At 35.7% G+C, this 27,381-nt stretch overlaps 3 protein-coding genes across 4 annotated transcripts; all 3 read left to right on the top strand.

The window, feature by feature from the left end:
* Positions 1 to 1,199: 1,199 nt before the first annotated feature.
* lbx1a (ladybird homeobox 1a) lies at positions 1,200 to 10,848 on the top strand. Of its 2 annotated transcripts, XR_008908372.1 has the most exons (4): positions 1,200 to 1,924; positions 2,336 to 2,836; positions 8,428 to 8,611; positions 10,723 to 10,848. XR_008908372.1 is itself a non-coding variant. In XM_056761157.1 (2 exons), the coding sequence occupies exons 1-2, from the start codon at positions 1,600 to 1,602 to the stop codon at positions 2,815 to 2,817; spliced, it is 807 nt and encodes a 268-aa protein (XP_056617135.1). In that variant the 5' UTR covers positions 1,200 to 1,599; the 3' UTR covers positions 2,818 to 3,449. The 2 variants fall into 2 exon arrangements, 1 of the variants encoding a protein (XP_056617135.1); XM_056761157.1 differs by lacking the exons at positions 8,428 to 8,611; positions 10,723 to 10,848 and having other exon boundaries at positions 2,336 to 3,449.
* Positions 10,849 to 12,543: 1,695 nt separating this feature from the next.
* On the top strand, positions 12,544 to 26,074 carry tlx1 (T cell leukemia homeobox 1). The gene is made up of 4 exons (XM_056759998.1): positions 12,544 to 12,634; positions 18,740 to 20,803; positions 21,601 to 21,838; positions 22,460 to 26,074. The coding sequence occupies exons 2-4, from the start codon at positions 20,335 to 20,337 to the stop codon at positions 22,668 to 22,670; spliced, it is 918 nt and encodes a 305-aa protein (XP_056615976.1). The 5' UTR covers positions 12,544 to 12,634; positions 18,740 to 20,334; the 3' UTR covers positions 22,671 to 26,074.
* Positions 26,075 to 26,302: 228 nt separating this feature from the next.
* sdhaf4 (succinate dehydrogenase complex assembly factor 4) lies at positions 26,303 to 27,332 on the top strand. Its single transcript, XM_056759999.1, has 3 exons — positions 26,303 to 26,490; positions 26,649 to 26,780; positions 26,968 to 27,332. The coding sequence occupies exons 1-3, from the start codon at positions 26,412 to 26,414 to the stop codon at positions 27,075 to 27,077; spliced, it is 321 nt and encodes a 106-aa protein (XP_056615977.1). The 5' UTR covers positions 26,303 to 26,411; the 3' UTR covers positions 27,078 to 27,332.
* Positions 27,333 to 27,381: the final 49 nt, after the last annotated feature.

Raw genomic sequence — 27,381 nt, forward strand, 5'->3', positions numbered from 1 at the left:
TTATTATTGGCTATAGTTGTGTTTCCGCAGAAGCTAAATAGCCTAAGTATTCGCAATATTTATTCACGCATAAATATAATTTAAGCGTAATATTTTTTAAATGATCGTTTTACACGTTTTAACGTTTGTTTTAATTAAATGTCAAGAGTAAAACAAATTAATCAAAAATGTGCAGAAAAACACAAACGTTTTACAGAGCTAGTCTACTAACCAACAAAATGCATTGTTTGTCCTGCTGTAGATAATGCCTCAATCCGCCATTAAAGCCTGTTATCCGTTGTCCCTCGCTGTGAGCTTTAACTTCATTCTGACAGTTTAACCAAGGCCTTGTTTCTAGTAGTGGACGACGACGGAAAAACAAAAAACAAAACACTCATCAAAAGCACCAGCCGATGCGTTAATTTTAGGACAATGTACAGACGCATTAAAAATTTCAGTGACCATTTTCCCTTTACCTATAGTTTTACGGAGGTATTAATACATTTTTAAAACAGTTTAGTTGTATTTTGTGCTTCTCAATAAGTTTACCCCGTCCTGTGTAAATCGACGAAAAAGGTCCCATAATGCCAAATATGCAGCAGCACGAGCAGGCGATTTTTAGAGATGAAATATCTTACTGCTGAAGAGAGCTGGCCCTTTGCGTTTGAATTATGGCAAAGAAGATTTGGTGCAGCTGAAGGGGACGATCTCTCTCTCTCTCTCTCTCTCTCTCTCTCTCTCTCACTCCCCTTCTCTCTCTCTTACATGCACACACACACACACTTTGTTTTCCCCACAAGTATTATCAGCTGTGATATACTGCCTTGATGCAAAATATATTTTTCTAGGAAAACATTTTTACATTTAGTTTGAAATACATGTTTGAATCACACAGTTTTCAAATAGTTTGAAAACTCAGTTTGTTTTGTGTAGTTTCTCGTGATGGATTCATTCCTCACATTTTAACCTAACTTAACATATTTATTTCAAATTATTAACTGTGCTTATATTTCAATAAGAATGTACGGATGTTTAAATAAGATCGAACAAAAGTATCGACAAATCATTATTTTGTAATAAAGAGTGGGAGCGTTAAGTATTGTAATCCGGCTGAGCTCCTCCTCCCGGCCATGCCCTCTAATTAACGGGGCTCCTTTCCTGCTAAAGTCTGCATCGGACTGCAACATAGTCAAAGAGCAAGAAGGAGAGAGAAAGAAAGAGAGAGAGAAAGTGAGGAGAGAGAGAGAAAACTGCCACTGGATGTAATTGATTGTCTTGCTATCAAGAATAACTTGTTAGTAATAGTCAATTCTGGCTGCTTTTGAGGCTGACTGTTTCCACTGAAGCATCAGAGGTTGTCAGGCTGGTACTCACTGAAGCTAAACCGTTATCCAGGAACTGAGGACAGCAGACTTGGCATTTTTTAAAAAGACTTAAAGTTCTCCAACCCTGCGGCAAAAGCAACAACATGCTGCTGATCGACTACATGTAATTTCGCGGACTTTAAGGGATATACGCCTTTTTTTATTAATTTGCAAAACTGAGCTATTTAGAATTGTGCACGTTCGAAAAATCTGCACTTTTCAAGCATCTTTTTAGACAAGCCTGAAAAGACAAATAATGACCTCCAAAGACGACGCAAAAGGCGCCTCGGTTGAGGATCGAAGGCGCAGCCCGTTGGACCATCTTCCTCCTCCGGCTAACTCAAACAAACCCCTCACTCCTTTCAGCATAGAGGATATTTTAAACAAACCTTCTGTCAAACGAAGTTACACAATATGCGGCACGGCACACCTGCTTTCTTCCGGTGAGAAGCATTCATCCACGGGCCATCCTCTTTCCACTCGGTCGCTGCTCACCCAGACATCTCCACTCAGCGCACTGGAGGAACTCGCTAGCAAAACCTTCAAAGGACTGGAAGTCAGCGTTCTGCAAGCGGCAGAAGGTAAACAAGGCCTGTTTCTGTGCACAAAGTGTCATTTTGATTCTGCTCATGAAAAATCGTAATAAGCATATTTTAGATTTCAGCTTGTGTTTGATTAAAAAAAGTCGGTGCAGAACAATGCAGACATGAAAATGTAGAATTCATGTGTGTTCGGTTAAAATAAATGCCTGTAAAAATAAATGAGATGGGACACAAGTTTATTATTTATAGATGTTGCATATTCAGAAAATATGTTTGTCAACATGTTGAAAATGTAGTCTTTGTTTTATAGGCTAACTAAATATGAATATATACATATTATTTTTAAATACAGACTTACATTTGTTACCACTCATTAAAACACCTGCATTTTATAGATTTTGCGTTTTATTAATATTGGTGCAAATGTTTTGGTTTGGTTGTTTATTTTAGGAAGGGACGGCATGACACTCTTTGGTCAGAGGAATACCCCCAAAAAGCGAAGAAAGTCGAGAACAGCCTTTACCAATCACCAAATCTATGAACTGGAGAAAAGGTTTCTTTATCAGAAATATCTGTCTCCTGCTGATCGGGATCAGATTGCTCAGCAACTCGGGCTAACGAATGCTCAAGTCATCACCTGGTTCCAGAACCGCCGAGCTAAACTCAAAAGAGACCTGGAGGAGATGAAAGCAGATGTGGAATCGGCCAAAGCGGTAGGCAATGTGCCTTACGAGAAAATGGCCAAACTGGCAGACCTTGAGAAATGTGTCGCCGGAACTCTCGGAGATTCAGCCAAGTCTCAAAGTCTATCTAACCTCGAGCGTCAGGGCACCAACAAACTGCACATGTCACCATCGTCACCATTTACAGACCACACAACGAGCAAGGAGTGTTCAGAGGATGAAGACGAGGAAATTGATGTCGATGACTGATTTCCGTTGAACTGCATCGGTATTATTTACCTTTTTCTGAGATGGTCCTCAAAAACCATGAAAGTTGAAAGTGCCATTAATGCACCAAATGTATTAAGTGACTTGTATTATTAATACAAAACAAATCAAATCGATATACAGAAATATCAAAGCAAGCATGGGACAGTTTCTTCAAATCTATTTATGCAGTGGCAGTTATCTAATATCGTAATCATTTAGCCTATTCGTTTAAACAAATAGCTGAAGAGCAATAAGTACGTTAATGTTTGAGTCAAATATAAACACTCACACACATACAAACACAAGCATACACACTTTAAGCACGATTGCCCAATCTGAACTTTTTTACCCTGTTTTAAATAAGTTAAATGCATGTTTTATTTTTGTTTCTCGAAATTATTTTAGTCTGCATAGATATATAAAAACCTCCGAAATTAAATTCACACGTGGACCACCTCTGCGCGTCCCTGTTCTGCCGTTTGGCCTATATCAAAATCGTTTGATAAAAGAGTGTATTATAGAACATTTCCTACAAAAGTTATCACGGGAAAAAATCGACTTCTCTGATTAAATATGGACTGTCACGTTTTAATATATTTCTTATTGTTTGTATGCCTGTAAGTGCCTTTTTAAGCCAGGAAACCATTTAAACCAAGTGTACAAAGTGTAATGTATTTAAAAATAAATAAAAATGTCTTTCTCTAAATTGTTGATGTACGTTTTATTTATCGTTTTGATAATAAGCAATCAAGTTAATATAAATATGAAGTAGGCTATAATACATTTATTTTCGAAGCGTTTCTTTTCGTTAGCTTTATTTAATTTAATATACTGCAGTCTGTACCCTTTTTAAACTGCATCGACACTCTAAAATTCAATGAATATATTTCGATTCGACTTTTATGCTTTTGATTTTCAAAATGGCATAACGTGTTTTTCTGTCCTCACAAAGTGTTTTCAATATTCACAATGGATGTGTGTGAGAAACGGAAATCTGGATTGATGAATGCGCGCATAAAGGACGCCTAAAACCCAGGGTTTTTGGCCCGTTTCTCTTCGCTTGAAAGACGCTATTTCCCTGTTAAGCGAGGAGAGGCAGTCGTTTCTAGTGTAAGGCGTGAAAACTGGGGACAAATGAGCAGTCTCCCCTGATGTGACAAGCTACAATGAAGCATGCTCTGCCTCCCGCGGCTCTCAATACGGAGACAAGCGTGTCCCACCGAACAAAAAGGACACAAACGTTTGGAGGCCATATGGTTTTTGAATTTTCCTCACAATTTTCAGACAATTTGATGGATTGAGCTGGCCTTCTTTTTAAAGTGTTTCGCTCAGTTTTCACAAAGGCAATAATGCGCACAGGGGCGAGGGCATCTGGGCCTATTAATGTCCCCTCTATTCTCTCTCTTTTCACTCGGCTGTTTTAAACAAGTCTATGAATTACAATGAAACTGACTCGTCTTGTTAAGAAGTTGACTCCTGCTTCTTTTGTTTGATTGTTTGGCTTAAAATAATAAAGTAAATTTTTTGTTCTTATGTAAAAGCACTATGGCTAGAGTGACAATGTGTGTGGAATTAAAGCAAATTCCTGACTCGGATTTTTTTTCGTTTAGATTTTTTTTGTTCTTTGTTTATTTATTTTCTATTATGTTTTTTAGCAGCATTTTTTTCTTTAACTAAAAATGGAAGGGTTAAAGAGTTAAAGACGACGTTTATTTGTGCGCAAATTGAGCACCTGTTCTGGTACGAACTTTTATTTTTATTTCGTTATTTTAATTAATGGTAACAACAATAAAAATAAATAATAATAATAAAAATAAAAATAAATAAAATAAATAAAAATATTAATAATAAAATCTTAATTTTAAATAATTAAAAATTGCTGACTGTGCTAGACCTACTTTAAAATTAGGTATATGTGTGTCTGTATGTAGCCTATGTATGTTTGTGTGTATACATATATATATATATATATATATATATATATATGTATGTGTGTGTGTGTGTGTGTGCAAGTATAACATAATTGTAACTGTATGCACAGAGGTACTATTTAATAGATTTACTCTATTCTTGTTAAAAACTATTCAATAATATTAAAAACAATTATCAATATTGTTCTAATTCAAGGGAAAAATTATGATAGAGGGGAGCTGCCAAGGATGAGAGTAAAATGCAGACAATGTGATATTTGTCACCACACCATTAAAATGTGCAGATGCCTTAAACCTCACCAGCGCTACTCCACTGCACCATGTCTGCCCATACCGGTCTTTGGTGCAACAGTATAGCCTCCCTCTGATTTTTTTCTCTCCCAAAACTGCATTTACACTTCTGTTAGTGTTAATGCTTTGACCCAAGTCAATTACATTTAAGGTATACAAATGGGAGAGGTTTACCAACACCATGATAGCCCCTGATATCCTTATTCTGGCTGTGTCAGGACTGTTCCCCATCTCTCTATGTGTTGTTTCCACAGGCAAACATAGAAAGTGTAAAATATATATAAGGGGTGCTGATATATCGCTTGCTCGCAAGCTGGTGGGGTTCAGTTCCTTATTTTATGAGGTGTTGTCAAATGTGGCAAAGATAAGTAATACTACAATCCGAAAGAGCATAACGTGGTAATTAATCCCAAAGTCTTAAGTGTATTTCAGCTCGAGAGAGAGAAAAAAATCTCTAATTCAATCGCCCGGAAAATTGAAGTTTGATGCATGAGTCCCTGCTGAAACAATGGGGTTTGCACCCTCCCTTATCCTCTCTCTCTCTCTCTCTCTCTCTCTCTCTCTTGCCCCTCCCTCCTCAACCATTTACCCTTTTTTGCTAATTGTTTGATTAGAAAAGAGGAGTTAAAAATGAAAAATGAATGGCATTTCATAGATGCATAGATAGATGGATAGATTGACACATCATTCTTTCCTCTGAGAGTTTTCTCCATGCTTGAACATTTAAAAAAAACCTTTCATCGACTCCACGCGAGGCTGCGTGTCATAACAGTGTATGATCCGAGGTGAAAAATTAAGCAGATTTACCTGAGGGGAAAGCTTGATTGATCACTAAATAGGGGTGGATTCCAGTGTTTTAGTTATAGCGCGTCTGTGGGACCCCCTTAATACTTCAAACTTCAATTTTACGGACGATTGAACTAAGCTTGTCCCTGACAAAATTGATATATGTATTAATTTTCTTTAACTGTTGATTAATTACTCTCCACTGAAAGAATCGTACCAGACTTTTCGCCTCAAATTTGCATATTAATCAAATTCTAGTTGATAATTCAAACGAAAAAATGGATCTGAGGGAGTTGAGGGGGTATAACTCGAAAAAATACCTAGCCAGATATTTTTCCCCTCCCTTGCTGCTAAGCTGCGTGTCTAGTGTATTAAAATCAAAGATGCAGAACGAGTTAGCCTGGCTATTTGGTGAAAACAGAAATTGCCTGTCCAGTTTTATGATGTGTTCATGCTGAGCAGGCAGATCTTAATGTGTCCTGTCAAAATGTCTAAGATTTAAAGGGGAAAGAGGCCTATTCAACATATAAACTGTGCGCGTGTTTGAAACAGAGCGGTGGGAGCTTGCTTTCATATGTAATTTGCCACAGAAACTTTTTTGTGGCCAATACATAAAGACTGATGATCAGTATTATTTAGATCAACTTTGGCATTCTACTGCAAAAGTACATATTTAAATATTTGCGTTTGTTTATTTATCTAATATGAATTTAGATTTTTAAGAAGTCTGATTTACCCCACAGTAATCTAGCTGTACTGTTAAGAGCAATAAAAAGATGCAGATTAATGTGATTTCATAATAGAGAATGAGTGCAGGTGAGTGTTCGTATATCGGAGTGTTTTTGTTTTCAGTTGACTTGGAGGTTGTCACAATAAAAACTGTATTGATTTTATTCTACTGAGGGACTCCACCTCATTTACTGCTACACCAGGATGTTGAAATTGCAATCTCCATTGTGTTGTTGTATTACTGAGGAAAACATAAGACGGAACACTAATTCTAATGAATTTGCTATGATTTTTGTTTTGCCGATATAAAAGCGTTTATGATATTGAGCTGAAGGAAGATTAAATGATGGCACAACAATTTTATATTTTCAACATCGAGCGACAACACTGCACGTCATAGAAGTACATTCAAATGAAACATGATCAAATCTTCAGTCGCAGTAAGACACTGTTTTCTGATTTCTAGTCACAAAGTTGAACAATGAGTTTTTGCTTTATAGTTCTACACTGCCATTATAGTGAGCATAGACCACATGCTGTCCTTTAATTAAACTAACAGCCACATGACACTTCCCTTTAATTATACAGAATAATTTGGTGTATTCTTTCACATTTATTTGGAAGGAATAAAGAAAGAAAAAAGAAAAAGAGAAAATGAATATATTGAAATGAATATGCCACAATGCCTTTTCAAGTGATATAGACAGTCAGTTTCAGTTCAGAGTAAATGGAGTGAATGAAAAAATATAGGCCTGACTCCTGCAAATCTTAAGCAAATAGTTAATTACCATAACAGGCAGAATTTTTCTATTTTCAGGTTCCCTAGATAGCTCACATATTACCATTCTTCCATGTCCTTGGCTTCTGTCAAAAGCAAGTGTGCCACCGTGTGGTCTGTGTTATCCACATGGAGACATTCCTCCAGTCGCTTGATCATAGCGTGGCTTTTTGATCTTAACGCCCCATCTAGTGGTGAAATACATACAACACACCTGTGCTGCCACATCAATGTGGATCAGACATTTCCCACTGAGTTATGTGTTCTTTACAATGAACAAAATGGCAAACACAAACTTTTAAGGATATGCTTAAAAATAAAGGTGGTTCATGATGTCATAAGAACCATTTCCGGCTGTATATGGTTCAATAAAAACCTTTAACATCCTCAGAACCTTTGTGTTTCACGAAATATTCTTTGTAGTGGAAAATGGTTCTTTAGACCACAAAAATGTTAGAAAGAAATGGTTGTTTTTAGAATATTTTATGCAATGGTTATTTGGTGAACATGGTATCACTTTGAAGAATCAATCGAAGTATTATTATTTTTGACCTAGTCTGAAAACCAAGCATTTTTATTGTTTAGATTTAATTTGGATTTTCTATATTTTACATAAAATAATTTTTATCATTTCACAATATATAAATACATTTTGTGATATTTGACCATGTCAAAGATTGAAATCATTGTGAAATTAATGATTGAAATCAAACTTTGATGTGTCAGACTCACTTTTTTGCATGAAATATTTGAAGAGTTTGGTTCCAAGATCAAAACTCAAAACTCAAAAATCATGTATTTTCATTGTGCATTCCAATTAATATCAATCAAACTGCAGTTGGTTTTTGTTTGATTTAAGACATAATAACTAGAAAAAACATGATTTTTTCAATTAAGAAGTGGAGTAATCTCATTTTGGAACCAAACTCTTCATTTATTTTATTGCAGCTATAATGGAATTATTGGCATGTAAGAATACACATCAGTATTAGTAAGATTGTTGTAGTAGATTATCATTTGATTAGGTTTACAAGCTCTCAGTGACCTTAATGTTGTATTGTCAGTAAATAATAAACTTTTGTTTCTGTCTGCAAGTGTGACCAGGGCAGTGGAGATATTCTACAGCGGCTGGATGACAAGTAAGACAATCCCTGACCTCTGGACCTCTTATCTCACTGAAGTGACTCCTGGGTGTGTGGAAGTGCTACTCAGAGCCCTGAGGGGGAGAGACCTGCGTGTTTTCCTGACCTGCTCAACACATCAGTGATGGAGAGGGAGGGTGAGTACAGCCTAAATATGGAAAAAGCTTGAAACAGATATTTTCCAGAATGTTAATATACCAGTTTGTCTGATTAGATACAGCACTTTATTAACATTACAAAAGTTAAATTAAATATTAATGAAAGAATAAGATTAAGCTATGTTCTACATATCAGTGTGAGAGATTTTTACTCTATTAGTAAGAATAATTGTACCTTGCAGTAATTAACCTGAGTAAGATTAAAGAGTACAACATATTTTATTTAAATATTGTTTAAAAATAAGAGCAAGAGAAAGAGAGAGAGAGAGAGAGAGAGAGGGGGGGGTGGGGAGGGAGAGATATGCAAGTAATTTTGATAATGGATAGCCAAATGGGGATGCCAGAACTCTACTTATACGTCCTCCCCAGATTCCAGCTTTTTGAAATGTAATGTTTTTTCACCTGATAAATACTAATGCTGTTTGTTAGTCTCCAAATATCTGAAGTTATGGAAATAACATAACATGCTTCTGTTGTGAAGAACAGTATTCCTTTATTGTATATTATTTAAGTTAAACTTCACATACCATATTTACTTGGTTTTCGCTTTGCATTAGTTTACAAGACTCAAATATTGTCAATTTGGTTGGGCTAATATCTATTTCTCCATTCCACTTTTTTATACCTAATTTCATAGATCTCTTCTGACTTCCTTACACACACTAGCATACACGATGAGTGGTCAATCTCTGTTGATGCATAATAGAAGAGAGGAGGGCAGGAGTAAAACAGAAAGGCAGGCAGGGTGAGTGTCTGACGGACCATTACTGCAGACAAGCCCATAACTCACACTGATAAGTAAAGGCTTCTGTTGACATGACCTCAAACAGGCCTTCAAGAGGGAAATAGAGTTGCTAAGAAACAGAAAGAAATATGGTGAGCCACAGATTATAGTATATAGATCATAGAATTGTAGATTTAACTAAATAGGATAGCTACTCTTGTTTATTTTTACAACAAAAATAGTGATTCAGCTAAAATCTAAAATAATTCAGTGGCTTAATAAATATTACAAAATAAACAGCTATATTATTTCTTAAAATCATTTAAGTTTTCTTTGTCATTGAAACATAAAATTGATTAAAATGCAACATTTCTTTTTATCATTAAGTTTATTTAATGAAAATAATTAAGTATATCGTTAACATTTTTTAAATATATACTTAATACTTTGGGTATTAGAAAATTAGCTTCTCAGATTTACTTAAAAGAGTAAATCACAGTTAAATTTATTAGAGTGAGATCTTATAGCTTCCCTTGCATTTTATCAGTAGGTATAATGCAAATTGTACCGTGTTCTTACCACTAGAGGGCGTCCGAGCATTTGTGGTAATTTAGTTTTGATGAAGGTTTTATTTCGCTTGGTCATATTGAATAAGAGGAAATCAAAAATGTATAATAAAATTCATACACAAGTAAATGGTGTTGCTTTTTTATGTCCATGAATTGAATCATGTCACAATTTTACCAGCCCACATCGGTAGCCTGGATTTCACTTTGCATGCTTTCAATAATTTACACATCTTTCATTAAGTTGTAATAAAAGAGTTCCGAATATGCATTTTCATGTATTCAGTGACTCTGTCATATTATTACTGGAAAGACAACTGATGTGTATGTGAAAGTCTATGTAGATCATCTGCTTTAGTTTTATTATGTCAATGAAGCACTTACTAACTGAAATATTTGTGTCCTTGGTACACACAGTATACAATTCGTTACACATTAAATCGGCTTAAGCTAGAAAATTCACACAAAATTTTAAACATGGAACAAAAAAGTCCATTTTGTTGAATAGTCATTTTTTTAGTTATTCATAACAATTATGAATTTAAATGAAGTAGCAGTTTATTAAACAGAATATGAAATATATGTTATGTAAAATGTATTATAATAAAGATGTTTATAAGTGATAAACAGGAAGATTGCACCTTGTCGTTATCATGATATATGCTAAACGCAAGTGGAAAACAGCAATAGTATGAATGTTGACCTCCATGGAACATGAGTTTATTAAAAATGTAGATTCACACAATATGACTACATATGCCAGACATCAATATAACATCTCTTTAAACTTTGTCTTCCAGAGGATGTATTTGTGCAGTTTTCTGACAGATGTCCCCCCAGTCTCATGCCCTATTACTCAACAGCATGGGACTCTTCGGTCCTTATGTTTAAATGTGACTTTCCATCATAATTTGGGGGAAGTCCTGCTTACACTGCAGAAGCCTTGAGATGGTGAGAGACGGCAATTAAAAATCACATAAAAAATGATACTGCACATGATTTTGATAGGTAAATGGCATTACATGTTTTTTAGTAAGAATGGTGGCTTGTTGAGAAATGCTGACTTTGGGAATGGGGTGGGATTTTCAAGGATTTTCTGTCACATATTTTGACACTTGGATCTGTCTTAGAGGAGTCAAGACAATGAAAGACAATAATTAAACCTTTTTGTGAAGGTTGATATAGCACTGTGTGTGTGTGTGTGTGGGGCTGAGGGGGTGGAGATCTCTGTCGACACTATGTGACACTTTTATTGTTGTCAGAAATGCAATATCCTGTCAGAGCCATGCGCTGGTGCCCCTTGCCATCCACTTATTGCATTTAACAATGTGTAATTTTTTTATTTTTAATTATAGCCATGGTTACCACAATTAAGAATAAAAATACTGCTCTTACAGTTTTATATTGTTAATATTTATACAAATGTAAACGTTTCTGATAAGAAGCAGTTTATGCTAATAGCTTCTCAAGAGCCATAATACGCAGTCCTACATTTTTGCCAGCTATGGACCTGGAATAAACTCACAGACAATGAGATTTGAAAATATGATTTATGGATTGCATTCCTTCTGACAGCGAGTAATGCTCCAAAGGTCTGGCTGTTCTTCTCTGGGGTAAATCTAAAGTAATAACCACAGTAGTAATCTGATACTTCAAACCCTTTCATTTTCATTTCTGCTAATGTACAAGTTTGTGTTTTTATCATCTTGTCTCTTAGGCTTTGCAGCAGCGTAAATCCTATTTCTAAGACTGACTGTTCCAACTGATTTTTATTATTTTCATAGGCGTTTTTTTTAGCGGGGTCACATTAGTTTTCATAGTTACAATGTTTCACCATTGATCATGTTTTTCATGATTCACATCTTAACCTATTTATTGCAGTCAACATTGGAAAAAAAACTGAATTTAGATGAAGGATATAAACCCATAAACAATAAAGACTAGAGATAACATGTTTGCGCGGGACAGTGAAGAAAGAAAGTCAAAGAGATAGTTCACCCCAAAATGAAAATTCTGTCATCTTTATCTTATCCTCTTGTCATTTCAACCTGTGTGACTTTCTTCTGCAGAACACAACAGAAGATATTTTTAAGAATGTTGGCAACTGAACAATGACAGTACTTATCGGCATTAGTTTTTGTCCCCATACAATAGAAGCCAAAGGGTTCCTCTGTTGTTCGGTTACCAACATTCGTTTTTGTGTTCTGCAGAAGAAAGTCACACAAGTTAGCAAGAGGGTGAGTAAATGATGACAGATTTTCCTTTTAGGGTGAACTATATCACTTTAACAACCTTCCGATCAAATAATGATGAAAAAGAAATCTGACTGAAACACATTAATGTTATTCATGATATGTGCCATATAAATGATGTTAAAAAAATGTATTAATATTTTGCCATTTGTTTACTCACCAGGCAAGACATGAAACTGTATTACACATACATTTAATATTATTTATTTGATTAACCATGGTGACTAAATTACACAAAATGTTTTCTGTATTTTATTTACATCAATTTCTTGACTTAATGATTGTCTCACTTCTTTGCTAAATTAATCCATTCAATCACTGCTGATTTTGTTTCTGTATGATCTGTCCATTTCTATCAGTGCTTCTTCTGACTCTACCTATGAAAAGTCCCCGTCAGTTTGCGGGCTGCTGCTTCAGTCTGCGGCTGGGCCAGCCGGAGCCAAGGAGCATCTTGCAGAGGGTAATCCATCTCCATCACTTAAATGATTATCCCCATTAATCTGGTGTAAACTAATAAAGTCAACTGTGGCACTGCTTGCCTGAACTTCATTAAGTCTTTAGTACGTTTAATATGTCTTAATGTCCTCAGCTTTCCTGCTGCTGCGGATCACCTGGCACTCTGGTCCCCGGAGAGCCGCCTGAGAGATTGAGGCTATTTGTGCCATGTTTTGTTTCCCTTATTTTCCTTGCACTCGTTTTTCGACTGATATAGTGTCTGTTGGTATGACATACAAAGAGCTAGACAGAGAAAGGAAGGCTGGGGAAGAGGAAAAGAGAGAATGAGAGGAAGAGAGAGACATCAGTGCAGAAGATTTAATTTGCCCAGCCAGACCTCAGATGGGCCCCCGCAGTCAAGGGTTTAATTTGGCTTATCGCGTTATAAAAGACGACCCGGCCCGGTAATCAATCATCGGCCTGTCAGTGGGAAAGGCAGTTGTTGTAAGCAAGTATGACTTCCCAACATGAGTCCGTTTTAATTGCCACCAAATTGACTGCTTTGTTGTTTTTAGGGGATGTACTAAAAGTTTTCTCAATTAAACACAACAAAAGCATTCGATTGTTTTTGTCATCCTCTGCCCTGCCCCCTTTCCTTTAGAGGGTGCCGCCGGTTGTGGTTACGCAGCAGTTGTGGGTCATTTTGACATGTGAACGGAGAACCTGTTTCCTCGGTAAGGCCGAAGAGTGGCGCCTGCGCAGTGTTAAGACATGACACTGTTTACAGGGCTGAAGGATGTCAAACTGGCTCTGACCATTACCCACTCAAATAGAGCATTACTCTCTCCTGCTTCCATTGCAGAGGCTCTCTTGACAAAATAAGTGCTATCTTCAATACACAAAAAGTTATTGTGAAAGATGATCACATCTGTTCTGCTAGTGGGTAGAAATTTATGAAGCTCAATACATCACGTTGGTATTTTGGTGTGTTTTTAAAGGTAGCAGCATGCAGTTAGAAAGATGGATTTTCCAGACGAATGGCTGCTGAGATATAAGACCTTGGGCCACTGAATTCTGTCTTAGAAAGCTCTATACTTCGATTGTGGGAAAGAAGAGTTTTTCAAAATCCCACAAGATCAAGACTTTTTCATGTCCCCTGCTTTTTTCCTGGATACTAATGTTCTTGTTTGCTAGCTCAGTGATATTAATGGCTGTGGTAGGGTTGAGCCGTTGGGCCTGCTGGAGTGGACTATAAATGAAATGAAGCTGTTACACTGTAGAAAAATGTTGTCAGTAGGTCACAGAATAAAATACAAATCGTACCTAAACACACATCCATAAATGTAAAATAAATAATCAATAGTTTATAGTTGTGGTTTACAGGCATGTCCTCAAATGTATTTTTTAGTTTATGATAATTTCAACGTATAGTTATTCATTTTTTAAATAAAATGTTGAAACAGTTAAAATTTGTTATTGCACCTTAAATGTTGAACATTACATGTTAATAAATGTTAAAGTTATGGTTCACCCATCATTTACTCACCCTCTTTATGACTTTCTATCTTCCACAGAACACAAATGAAGATATTTTAAAGAAAGTTGGTAACCGAACAGTTCTGGACCACATTCACTTCTATTGTATAAACACAAAAACAATGCAAGTGAATGGGGGCCAGTTAACAACATTCTTCAAAATATATCTTTTTGCATTCTGCGGAAACAAGAACAATCAGGTTTGAAATGACAAGAGAATTACTAAATGATGATAGAATTTTCATTTTACGGTGAACTATCACTTTGACAAGGATTAATAAATGATGAAAATATATATTGCTCATTGTTAGTTCATGTTAGTTAATGCATTTACTAATGTTAATAAATAAATCCTTATTGTAAAGTGTTCACGTTTTTTACACATACTTTTTGTTCTTGTCTGCAGAAGTGGTATTTAATGAAAGATTCAGAAGAGGAGACTGGGAGAAGTATAACACTAAATTTGTTCTGCTGAAAATAAGGCAGAGTGATAAAACTTACTCAGCACATGCTTAGCAAAGTTCTCTCTGTGCCGAGGAAAAGTGCAATCGTTTCACTTCTGTGAAGTATAAAGATACCATTTTGAGGCAGGAACTTTTTTTGCATGTCCAGTGTTTTCCTACTCTTTCAACGTGTCTCTATTTTTAGTTTATTAAATGGTTACATAAATCATAGATTACATTGTGACACCGATCAAATTCTGCATTTACCATTTGGTATGAGACATCAACTAACAATAAGCAGTTTTGACAGCTATTGTTAATCTTGGTTCAGGTTAATGTCCAGGTTATCTGTTGTTAATTTATGTTGATCATAATTACCATAATTACCAAGATTAAAACATTTTAAAGTGTTGTTCAAGCATTGTTTATTTTCAGTTCTTAATGAATCTTTAAAATAAAACATATGATTTATTTAAATATCTAACTGAAGACTGTTGACTCAGTTAATCTAAATAATAAAATCATTATAATGCAGATCTCACAGAGATGTTTGCTTTAAACAATCCAAAAATTTGTGCTGTGTAAATAAGAAAATTATTTTGTAATACTTCTTTAACAATAATATTAAGTTCTACTATTTGATATACAACGGGTTAACAGCAAATTTTCCAAATGTTGCCCTCAACCATTGTTACGGTAAACTTTATTATATATTAATATTTTATACACCAAATTATGTCAGATAGATTTGTAGTAATGTGAGTTGTCAAGAAAGAATTGCTCCTCTTCTTCCTTATTTACTTCACTTAGACCTATGATGGAAATAGTTATTGAAGTTTAGTCCCTTCTGTTTTGAGTTGTTGTGATTACCCTCCTTAGATCTACCACCCTAAAAGAGTGCTTGTTTTCTTTACCCAACCCAATTAGAGATGACCTCTGACCTCTGAGAGTGATGTCTGTCCTGCTGCGCTGTAAGGCTTAGATAAATGTCTTGCATGCGTTTCAGTCTGTTTTTCTTTCTAAGCCGCCTGATGGTCTATTATAACACGGTGGAATGTACACAACTGCGATGTTCACAAATTCATGTTAACTATTTGAAAGCGTATCATGACTTCTTGAATGTCAAAATGCATTGCAACTTTTTTTTCTTCATAAAATTCTGAAGGGTCAATGTCGGTCATGAATGCGATCATCGGCTGATGCCACATACCTTGCTGTATGTATGTTGGGAGGTAGGTAAAGTATCAGGGGGAGACACTAAGCTTTGGCCCACAGCCCCTGTCCGTCAAAGCAGATCATTAGGTGTGAGGCGAGGCCCCCGAGGCCTGTGCAGGCACCAGCTAGTCTGTGCCCGTGTTTCTGGGTTGTAGGTTTGGGCTGGAGGACCTGTTTGTTATGGTGTAGCGGGCCGCATAATTGGGACGAGGGCGCGGAGAACAAGGAGAAAAAGATAAACACGAAAACAGGGTACCTGTTGAAGGCACCGCGTGATGACAGATTATGATGTCTCTGCTTTCTCTGTGTGCAGTACTGCCGGCAATAAAGGAAATTAATGATATTGTTGGGATAACTCCCCGGTCCTTCAATGTTTCGATATAAATATATGTAGATATTGTTTTGTAGTCTGTGGTTTAATGAAATGTTTTTGCCGTCTTCAACAATGTGATCATGAATATATGTATGAACATCTCTTTATGCATTCAGAGTAGATGCGGCAGCGTTCAGAAAATAATGAAGATAATGAAAAAGAAAAATTAGGTCACATATACTGTGTAATTTTGATTAATGTCACCCTCCCTGTTTATACAAAAATTGCAGAATTAATATCTGTTGTTTTCCCTTGTGCTTTTCCCACTCCTTTGCTTTGGTTCCATCTCTGCTGCTTCTCATTTGCTTCATTTGGTTGTCCCATTATTTTGTAAACTGTCTTTATCACAAGATCTATCAGACATGTCAATTTCATTAATATAATTAAAAAAAAATAGAAGGTCGGTTGTGAGGTCTGTTATCAAAATATTTGAAGGAAATATGAATCTTTGCATTGCCGTTCTAAAGGATAGCGGGGTACACAGACTGCTACAAGACGAGAAAACTGCTGTTGGGTTGGGGGGGACACAATAGTGTTGATCTCACACATAATGACCAGTAGCTGGTGGGTTGGGATGAGTCCATCCATCTCTGTGAAGTAAACAGGTCCCAGCTGGGCTGCTGCGTTCAGGGTGGAAAAGGGAAGTGAGGCTGGGCTCACTCGCCTCCCCTAAATAAAAGAGGCGACAGGATGCACCCGCACTCAAGAGGACAGACACACCATCCAGTGGCTGCTGTGTAGGAGCAGCTTCCGCTGTCATGGGTGTCATGTCCACTATTAGAGCGCAGAGTGAATCCACATGGTGCCTGGAGTATGAGATGAGACTTCCCATTTGCTAGTGGGAGTGAGAATTGGAGGTTCAGGACAATAAATCTGTGCTACAATTCAACCTATGAGCCATCCGTCCAGTGTAGTCATCACAAGCATGCCTTCAGCAAAAAAACATTGGGTGGAATGGAGTCTACTACTTTGCAAGTTTTCTCATTAGGTTGAGTGTGAAAATAGATTAACAGTTTAGAGAAGCGAATGATTGTGAAGAGTGACAAACCGGAAAATGGGCAAGATGGCAAGGTTCATATAATGCTGATATGAAGAGTTTTTCAGTATGGAAATTTATTTTTCAGTGTAGAAATATATAAATTATATATAACATATAGTTTACATTTTAGATTAATACTTTGATGCAATGTTAAATATTTAATAAAAACAAACAATTCTATAGAATTAGCACACACAAAAATAAGAAAATATTTAGAAACATTTTCTATAAACACAAATGTTTCAAAGATCTATATACATTCAGGGGTGTTCATAATAACTCATTAAAAGAACATTGTTGTTATTTGTTGAAAGCAGTAATATTATACGTCTGAACAGAGTCATAACATTGGTTGTTTTGACTTAGATTTGATGTAGAGGAAGACACGTTATCTAGTTCAATAGTTGTCGTATTCAATTGAAAATTAATTTGAGAGGTCAGCATTAGTCTTCGCATTACAAAAGTATAAATTCTCTTTCTCCCTGGACTAGATGAAAAAATATAATGATGGCCAATTTATCAAATAGTCGTTAATACCGTGTTGTGACTGACACTTTATCCAGTGAAACAATCCATTAGCATGGGAGACACAACAAGTTAATGGATGTCCTGTCCCTCAGCACCTCAACAACTGATCTGGACATTTGTTAACTGGTGCTTGATCATCATTACAATACGTAACACCGAACTAATTTTTAGTAAACATTTTCTACATCATCTTGAACACATTGACAACTATTTTACTTTTATAAGAGCCACAATTACAGAATAAGAGCACCCATGGCTTTCTGTTGTTGGTTTTGTCAGATGTACAATGCACTAAAACTTTCAAGAAAGTTATTTTTATGCGGTAGGCATATGATTGCTTGTTCTTATTTTTTCTTTACCGCAATACAGCCCTACAAAACAAATCCCTGGTCTTTTCCCCTTTGACAAATGCATTAAACTGTTCTATTTGCTGAGTTCATTAATTTATTTCAGAGGTTAAAGTCAGTGAACCCAACATTCTGACCTTTAAAGTCCATTTGCTTTATTATAGAGCTGAGAACTATAGGTCTACAAATTTTAGTAAGCTCCATACGTCCAGTGATTGTCCACCCAATAGCTTACCTAGCATTTTTAGCACACAAAAGATGATGAGGACAATATGAAACACTTCCACCATCAATCACAATCACTTTGGTCACCAGTGTTCAGTTGAGGTATAACCTTCCACAGCATTTCCAAGAGTATGAACTCCAATGAACTAAGTAAACAGGATGATGGAATATTTGTCTTTGTAATGAGTGTTTTTTCAGATGTACATAGAGATCTGCCAAACGTGCACGTGGGCATTGATTAGGCTAGTCATTGTTTAAATGACAGAGAAATACACAGCTTGTTAAGATTACACTTTATTTTTGTCTAATAAAAATAAACATTCTGTGTGACACAGAATAAATGTTATCGACGCTCTAAATGTAGATCTTTTAAATATGCAAATGAAGCAAACCTGTATTGTTCTGTTTTGATGCCTTTATGCAGATGCTCTTGAAGCTGTCACCAGCAGGGCTGTGAGCTCTCCACTGCGCTCAGAGATGCAGCTGATGGAAGTGGCGCCAGTGCGCTCAGGCTCAGATGTCAAACACTACACAGGTAGACTGATGCACCACAGAGACTTTTTTGAATCAGTCCGAAACGTCCTCGATGATTGTGAGTATTTCGGTTTATACTCCTTAATATTATAGAATTAGATAAAGAATTCGATTCGGTTGATTTAGATCAATACGTTTCGATTGGCCCTTGGTGGGATGCTGTGATTGGCCCTTGTGTGAATAATACTGAGATTAAGCACTTAACATTCTGATGTTCAATGTTTTAAAATTGCTTGGCGCATTAAAAGTAAGGTATGTTTTCCTACATCTTAAAATGTATAATTAGGTCTACATACAAAAAATAGATTTTTACCGAAACGACGCAGTGTTGCTATGTATGAAACTTTAATGTCGGTCATTTGGCAGCATTAATCTGGACCCACATAAAATATTAACACTTTAGTGCATCTTTCTGTTAATTAATCACCACAAACCAGAAGAAAATCGATAGTTTGTTTTATGTTTATGCGTAAACTATACTGCATATTCTTCGCCCGTTTTATTTGGTTTAAAAATGATTAATGCATAGAAAATAAAATGAATAATTGATACAAAAGTTAATACTAGGACAATATGCGCTGGATCATTGTATCTCAACAAATTAATTGGAATGATAAATTAATTCTGCCATACAGATAACATAAAACATACTGTTTCAAATAAACAAAAATAAGAATCACTTGATTTGAAAACGGACATTTCATACTTCGAATATAGAACAACATTTACAAGTTTTTTCCTTCCCTCCTTTACAGTTTGTTATACTGTAATATGGCCAGATTTTCTCAATAAACACAATCAGACAAATACGTGTATCACTTTATTAATACCCAGATCAAATGTTATATCTTTCATTGTATATATATATATATATATATATAAAAAAATCGTATGTCTCTCAGTATACATTTCTGTCAAATATTTAACAAAGAAATGTAGACAAATTCCTTGTTAAATAATAAGTCTAACAAGAGTTATTACACATTAAAATTACACAGCCTCGAAATTATTGCCCCCTTTTCCCAGGACAAGTATCGAAATATCTTAAAGACAAAATATCTCCGCATAGACACCATAGCCAAAAGTTAATAATAACCGAATTTGTCATTTTTGTTGAGTTTGTCGTTTGGTTTAATAAATCTTCCCTGCTAGTTCCCTCGTGGTGAAAAGGGAATTCCAGTGAATTGCATTGAACAGACTCGTCGTGGTTTCTTTAGCCAATTGGGTCCCTGAGCCCTGAATTGGAGGCTTAATTTTACCCAGCCTCTTTGGCATTTTGATTGATGTTCCCGTTGCTTCATCCGGCAGGCTATAGCTATAAGGGTAAAGGGAGGCAGTAAAAAAGACAATCGTCAGTAGTTCGGCCATTCTCACACATACTCATGCAGTCAACGCTATAAGATAACGACAAGTCAGGACTAAACTGCGTTTTAGTTTTTGTATGATAACGTGGGTGACGTGGAGGAGCGCGCGGCTCTCTTCACCATGGATCATATGGGAGCGCATCATCACCAGACACACGCAGACACCATCAGTTTTGGGATAGATCAGATTCTTAACAATGCAGACCAGGGGAGCTGCATGATCTCCAACCCCAGGATGCAGGACTTGGACTACGGCTTGGGGTGCATCGTCAGCACAGCCTACAATACCATGACTGGTAACTACAATGTCAACAACTCGACTGGATACAATGGAAACTCGTGCAGCGGTGGCTCCCTCGGCGGCTCGTACAACATGAACTTGGGCACGAATATTAATGGGAACTGCCTTAATTCTTCAGGAGTGATCCGGGTTCCAGCTCACCGGCCGATGAGTTCCGTTCACTCATCAATTCCCACCAGTTGTGCCACCGTGCCAAGTATGGGAGGCATGGGTACCATTAACAATCTCACAGGATTAACGTTTCCATGGATGGAGAGTAACAGGAGATATACCAAAGAGAGATTTACAGGTAACGGCTGTCACACTAAACTTTCAGTGGTATTTCTATGCTTTAGGCCTATTCGTTTTATTCGATATTAACCACTTTCGGTGGAATTCATTTGATTGTATACTATATTAATTATTTGATTGTTTAAATTACTCTCTTATTTTATTCCCAAGTAAGATCTCATAAATCTCTCGTGTATACACCTTTATTAGCATACTTGGGTCACCAACATAAATTGGCATTTTACGCGCGTAATAAATCATAACATGGTATCTAAAAATGCAAAATGTTTTACATGGGCACACTATTTATTAGGAAGTAAATCCCAAAATATATTTTATAAGATTGGCAAATTAAACATGGTTTGGTAAAGATGTAGCAACCATGCTGTTTATTTTTGCAGATCATTACCATTTACATTATCATAGTTTTTGCAGATGGTTAAACTTATTGTGGAAAAAATTTGGTTACTGTGGTTTTGCTACAAATAAAACAAAAACCCTGATTAAACCCTAACAAATAAATGTTAATTTTTGTAAGGGATGATATAGTGCAGGAGCCAGTTACGTTTGTCACGCCTGTAAATATAATTTTAAATGAGGTTAATTTAAGATTATAGCCCTATTAATAAGATTTAGATTTCACACGTGACACTGATCTATATGCTTGCTTGGCTGAACTTGTTTAAAATTTCTGCTTGTTGTATGTTGTTTAAAGGACAATTATTTCCTCCTCTGGAAGACTTACTTGTCTTCCCTGCTTTGCTCTGTCGTTTTGCTTATTTCTCCCGCTTGCTTTCACCCTGTCTCTCAATCCAGTGGCCCTCTCACCGTTCACTGTAACACGCCGTATAGGTCATCCGTACCAGAACCGAACCCCTCCGAAGAAGAAGAAGCCCAGGACGTCATTCACGCGCCTTCAGATCTGTGAGCTGGAGAAGCGCTTTCATCGTCAGAAGTATCTGGCCTCAGCGGAGAGAGCAGCCTTAGCGAAAGCACTTAAAATGACTGATGCGCAGGTCAAAACATGGTTCCAGAACAGAAGAACCAAATGGAGGTGAGCTTTCGTGATTAACCCGTAGTTCAAAAATCTTACTGAAAGAGAAAATTCATTCTTTTCTGTCAGTAAAACAAGAGAAGTATTTTTTCTTAAAGTACTCCATAAATTTGGAAGGGATTCAGTAAGATGCTTTATTTGTCATTTAATTAATACCAAAATATTTAAATGGATTTTTCATTGTTGAATTACCAACAGTAGCCTATTAAACAATTGTACTGTTTTTACTGTTGTTATTTTTTAGAAACATAGGCCACGCTTAAAGTTAGCACAACACAAGTATTTAGTCAATTAGTCAATGCAGTTCTAATAAGGTTTTAATTGTGTAAAATTAATTAAGGAAAACACTTGACCTGAAGTAATAAATACAAAAGTATGCCTATTTCTAACAATTTAAAGATACGTTTTTGTAGTTTCAGTGACTTTTTATGAGAAAAACACTTCGATTGAAACGTATTGTTACTATTTACATATTTTGTAAATATATATATTCAACTTTTCACTTAATCGGTCTTTGGTCATTAAAAAGCATCTTTTTAAATATTTTGCAAAAAAAAACCTAGTAGAAATCATGTCTATAAAAAATAGTTTGACACCTATGCTGTGATCAAACCCACACAGGAGGCAGACGGCAGAGGAAAGAGAAGCCGAACGGCAGCAAGCGAACCGAATCCTTATGCAACTTCAACAAGAAGCTTTTCAAAAGACTATAAACCAACCTGTTACTCCAGATCCAATCTGTCTACACAACAGCTCTCTATACGCACTTCAGAGCCTCCAGCCCTGGACTGAGAACACGGCGAAAATCAGCAGCGTTCCTAACAGCGATTAAGATTTTTATGGATTTGCGATGGACAGAAGACTGGTCATAATGACATTGACTTTTCTTTTGAAAATAACATTTTAAAACGTGTGCAACTGAGCGGAGGTTAATAATGCAACAGTAGTATTTTATTTGTAAAAACACAAGAACTATAAAGGAGCATTGATGTTCCTACCGACAAATTTCAATTTTTCAACGATCACAATGTAAGCTTATAGCATATCATATTTATTATATTAACATTTCTGTGTATCTCCAACATTTTATATTCATTATAGTTTCTAAAGCCAACTGTTTGTGGTTACACTTTAAAACAACTTTACACACAGCATTCACAAATATTCTGAACCATAACCATAAGCCTGAAACGGTTGTAGGTATAATATTGTAGGGTGATCACAGGCTTTCACTAAAGCTTCGTAACGTACAAAGTCAATTTGTAAGTGCATTATAAGGCCTTAAGTAGGACAAGCTAAAAATCAGCTATTGGCCTGACTACACTTAATAGTGATGCCTGTAACATTTTTTGCGTACCATGCGATCATTGATCAATTGCCTACAATTTTATTTATCTGATAATAATGTGGTAACATATATCTGAAAATAATGTGGATAAATATCAACATAAATAAAAAAACGATTAACATTGTTACAAGATTTTACGCGCATCAAGTCTTCCTCCCACGTCACCTGACTCCTCATTCTGGTCGTCTCTGACATTAAGAGCGTTCTCACACTGCATTTCTTACAGTGAGCTATAATTAATATCTCTGTCATTGCCAGCATGGAGAATGAAAAGATACTTTCTCATTGACACTGAGTGAGACTGTCTCCACAGGACCCTATAAGCATGTGCCTCTTGCCCAGCAAATTAATTACACAAAAGTCATGTCTTTATGGGCCATTTAACTTTTACATCTGCGAAAGTGTTAGCCTATTACAATCAGGTGGGTTATAATTTTGTTAAAAAGACCATTATGAAAATATCATAAGTTAACTGCATGAGACCATTAACGTTGAATTTTGTGCAGTACCCATATTTTTATGCTTCATTCTGGTGCGAGCTTTATGGAGACATGGAGTCAACCGCTACCCACCGAGACCATCTGACTGATTATGCCATTGAGAAATATATTACATTTAACGAGGTTCACTGCCCAGAGAGCTGGAAGGGCGATAGGGATATTAACAAATAAAGAGGGCGTCTTCTGCCCAAAGCAGATAGGGTACCGAGCCTTTTATCAAAAGTGACTTACATTGCATTGTACTTTACCGTTGTTTTTGACTATGTGCAATCCCCTATCGAACCTATGCTCTAACCACTGAGCCACAGACAAACTGTTATCGTACCTGTATGGCATGGAGTCAGTGATTAATATTAAAATGATATGATCATTTTCCTTATCATTTAAATAAAAGTCTAACTCAATTAAGGCAGACATAAAATAATAGTGTAATAATTGTATAGAGAGATATATAAAGCATCCAAATTGTATTAAGTTTTTTTTAAGTGCTTGTCCTGCAGATGATGACTGCTTAAATTTGTCATTGCATTTATCATTCTATAATTACCAGGAATCAGATGTACAAGTTGGATTTGCACTAAAAGATGAATCAAAGTTTAATTAGACTTAGAATTTAGAATTTAATTGATTTCAGGACTGTTGGTAATTAACTCGTCTTTTAACCATTATGTTTGCCACTGACAAAGGAGTTAAATTCCAATGTTTTTAATGTATGGACTATCACACCACTCTATAATTAACATAAAAAAAATCGACGTTTAAAAATATCCAGAAAAAATGTAATGGACCTGCATTGGCTTTTTTTCGAGGTTTTTTTGCCCGTGCAGTACGGACGTGTTGCATACATCATTTAAGCACTTGTTAAGAAGACAGGTCATTGTTAAGCATTTACAGAAAAAAATATTCGTTGTCATATTTTGTGAAAATTATTTGTCTTTTTAGCAGAACATTTTGTGTCTTTTCTGCGGCCTTTTTAATATTGTTGAGAAAAAATATTAATTGATACAAATTAAAGAGACAACGACTTATTGATGTTAGTACCTGCACACACTATATGCGTTTGATTCTTTGTTTTTACAAAACCAAAGGTATGCCTATCATGTTGGTAACTCTTTTAGTTTAAACGTGACTACTAGACACCTGTCTTTTTTTGTCAGAGATCATGTAGACTACATGTCCTTTATATAATATTTTTATTAGCTACACCTCAAAGCAAAGTTTTTGAAAGAAGAGAATGGCACTTATGTTACTTTTCCTAAAAAAAAATGATTGAATATCTATGGCTTCTGGTTCACTTTAACTTCGACTTGTTTAGCGCTTTATGTTATTAAGTACCCATAGCAACACCTTAAAGTTTTGTCGTTCTGGATAGATCCCAGATACCTGTGATGGATTTCTACTCAATGTATGACAGCTTGGGTTCATGATAAATGTCTTTTCTATTGTATGGAGAGTGCACAATGGGTTTGTGATATTAACTGTGTGCAGATGTGAGGGTGTACCTAAGACAAACCAGGGGCTTTTACAGTCCTGCAACGGTATATGGTTTACTTCATCATATAGGCTTATTCCAAAATCTTATATTGTGTTACATAAGTGTCCATTAAAATGTTCCAGATGGGAGACATTTAGCCATTATCAATAATCCCATGCAGTATAGGCCTACTTCAGCATAGTTTACAACAAACAACTGTAGGACTACTTTATTTTTACAAAAGTGAATTTACTCAAAAATAAAAAAAATATATACAATTATATTTTGCCCCTAAATTATAGGCCTGGGCCAAAATAGAATGACTCTATGGTTTTATACTTCATAAACGATAGGACATTTAAGAAATCCTTTAAAAAAGGATTCTCCTCATAATGCTCTTCTGTTAACCTAAACGAATCTGTTAACTATTTAGGCTATAATAAACTAAAATAATTTGACAAACCATTGACACAGCTGTTGTGATGGACTTTGAAGAAGAGCTAATGTGTGGCCTGTTTAAGATTTAATTATTAGGCCTAATGTGGGGAATATTTTAAAAGTATATGCCACTTATTATAAACACCCTTGTCATTGTTTTGTAATGTTAAGATATACATATTAATAACAGATCATTAATACCCAGGGAATAGAAATAAGGCATATAATTAATTTAATATTATTCTTATGTAGGCAGAAAACATGTTTATGTCAATCACACTAAAGAATAGGATAATGCAGTTTAATTGATTGGCATGATAGTCTATGTTTTAAATACTTTTGAATGATTAATTAATACATTTTATAAAAATGATTAATGTGTGGTGAATATATGTTCATGCCGTTACACTTAATAAAAGGGTTTGAATTTCATGCTGCTAACTTTTTAATTGTTATAATCAGTGCAACATTAAAGTAGAAAGTATAAATCTGTTCATTTCAAAAACATTATTTTTTTATTAAAACGTTATTACAAAAACAATCACATTATAGATTTCATTAAATGAACAAATAAATATAATGAACATATGTTGTCAACATTTTCAAAAATCCATTCTTCTGCTGACCGGCTTGATTTCATCCTGCACTTTTCAGCGCTTACTTCACCTTCTCGAACGTATTTCGTGTCTCATAATGATGACGAAGACATACGTCATTTTCCATCGCCCTAACGTTGTTCAGTTGCAGTTTTGTAATGTTTTGCTGGATACGTAACTAGTAAAACCATTGTAATAAAACGCCAGGGACCCCACAATGTCGATTTTACGTTTTTGCTGTGTTCCAGCTAGAGCTTTTATAAACAGGGGATTGTTTCTGGAGTCGACTGTATTAGGTAAGCCAAACAAATTATCTTGACCGCTAAACAATTATGTCATCTCTGTCTATCCCTTATTGGTCACTAAAGATGGAACGTTATTTGTTGATAGTGATACTGATTCTGAATAAATTGCCTACTGATTGACAGCCGGTACACCTCTATGTCTATTGTAGCGTGTCAAAGAACAGCGGGATATGGATCTGGTAGTGGATTGGAGAAAGATAAGGAACTAAAGAAAGCGAAAACACCACAAGGACGCTTTGACATGGACGAAACCGAGTCGAAATCTAAAGACGTCCTTGAAAGTAGGACCACGCTAAATCTTTGTTGTAGCCTACCGCTTTATTTGTATAGCATAATTTACATCATATATAAAATGTATCTATCATGTAGCATATGCACGTAAAGGAGTTGTTTGTCTGTTTTTTTACAAAAAACTACAATCTTTCGGCTCTTAAATCAATATAAATTATGTTTTCTCTCTTCAAACAGGATTTCCAGATGATGTGAATCCGGAAACACATGAGAAAGGTGGGCCCAAAGGCCCAGAACCCACAAGATATGGTGACTGGGAAAGGAAGGGACGTTGTATTGATTTTTAGGCCACTCTGTTTAAATAAATCCAGAGTTCTTCATTAAAAGGTTAACATTGTTTTGTATAGGCTATACAAAAGAGAAACTTAAAAGCAGAAATGATACATCATCCCAATGGTTTGGGCCTATTCTGTTTTGTGGTACTATGCAAACAAGTTTGTTTAGTCTGCATTGAAAAGTATAATTGTAACTTTATTTTTCCTATTGGAAACAAGATAATGTTGAAAAGTGTTTGCAAAGCAGGAATAAAAATATTAAATAAATATTGTGTCATTTCACTTTGTTTATTAACTGGTTACTTTATATTTGTTT

The sequence above is a fragment of the Triplophysa dalaica genome, chromosome 11 (genome assembly GCF_015846415.1).
Source record: "Triplophysa dalaica isolate WHDGS20190420 chromosome 11, ASM1584641v1, whole genome shotgun sequence".
In the NCBI taxonomy this organism is placed as follows: domain Eukaryota; kingdom Metazoa; phylum Chordata; class Actinopteri; order Cypriniformes; family Nemacheilidae; genus Triplophysa; species Triplophysa dalaica.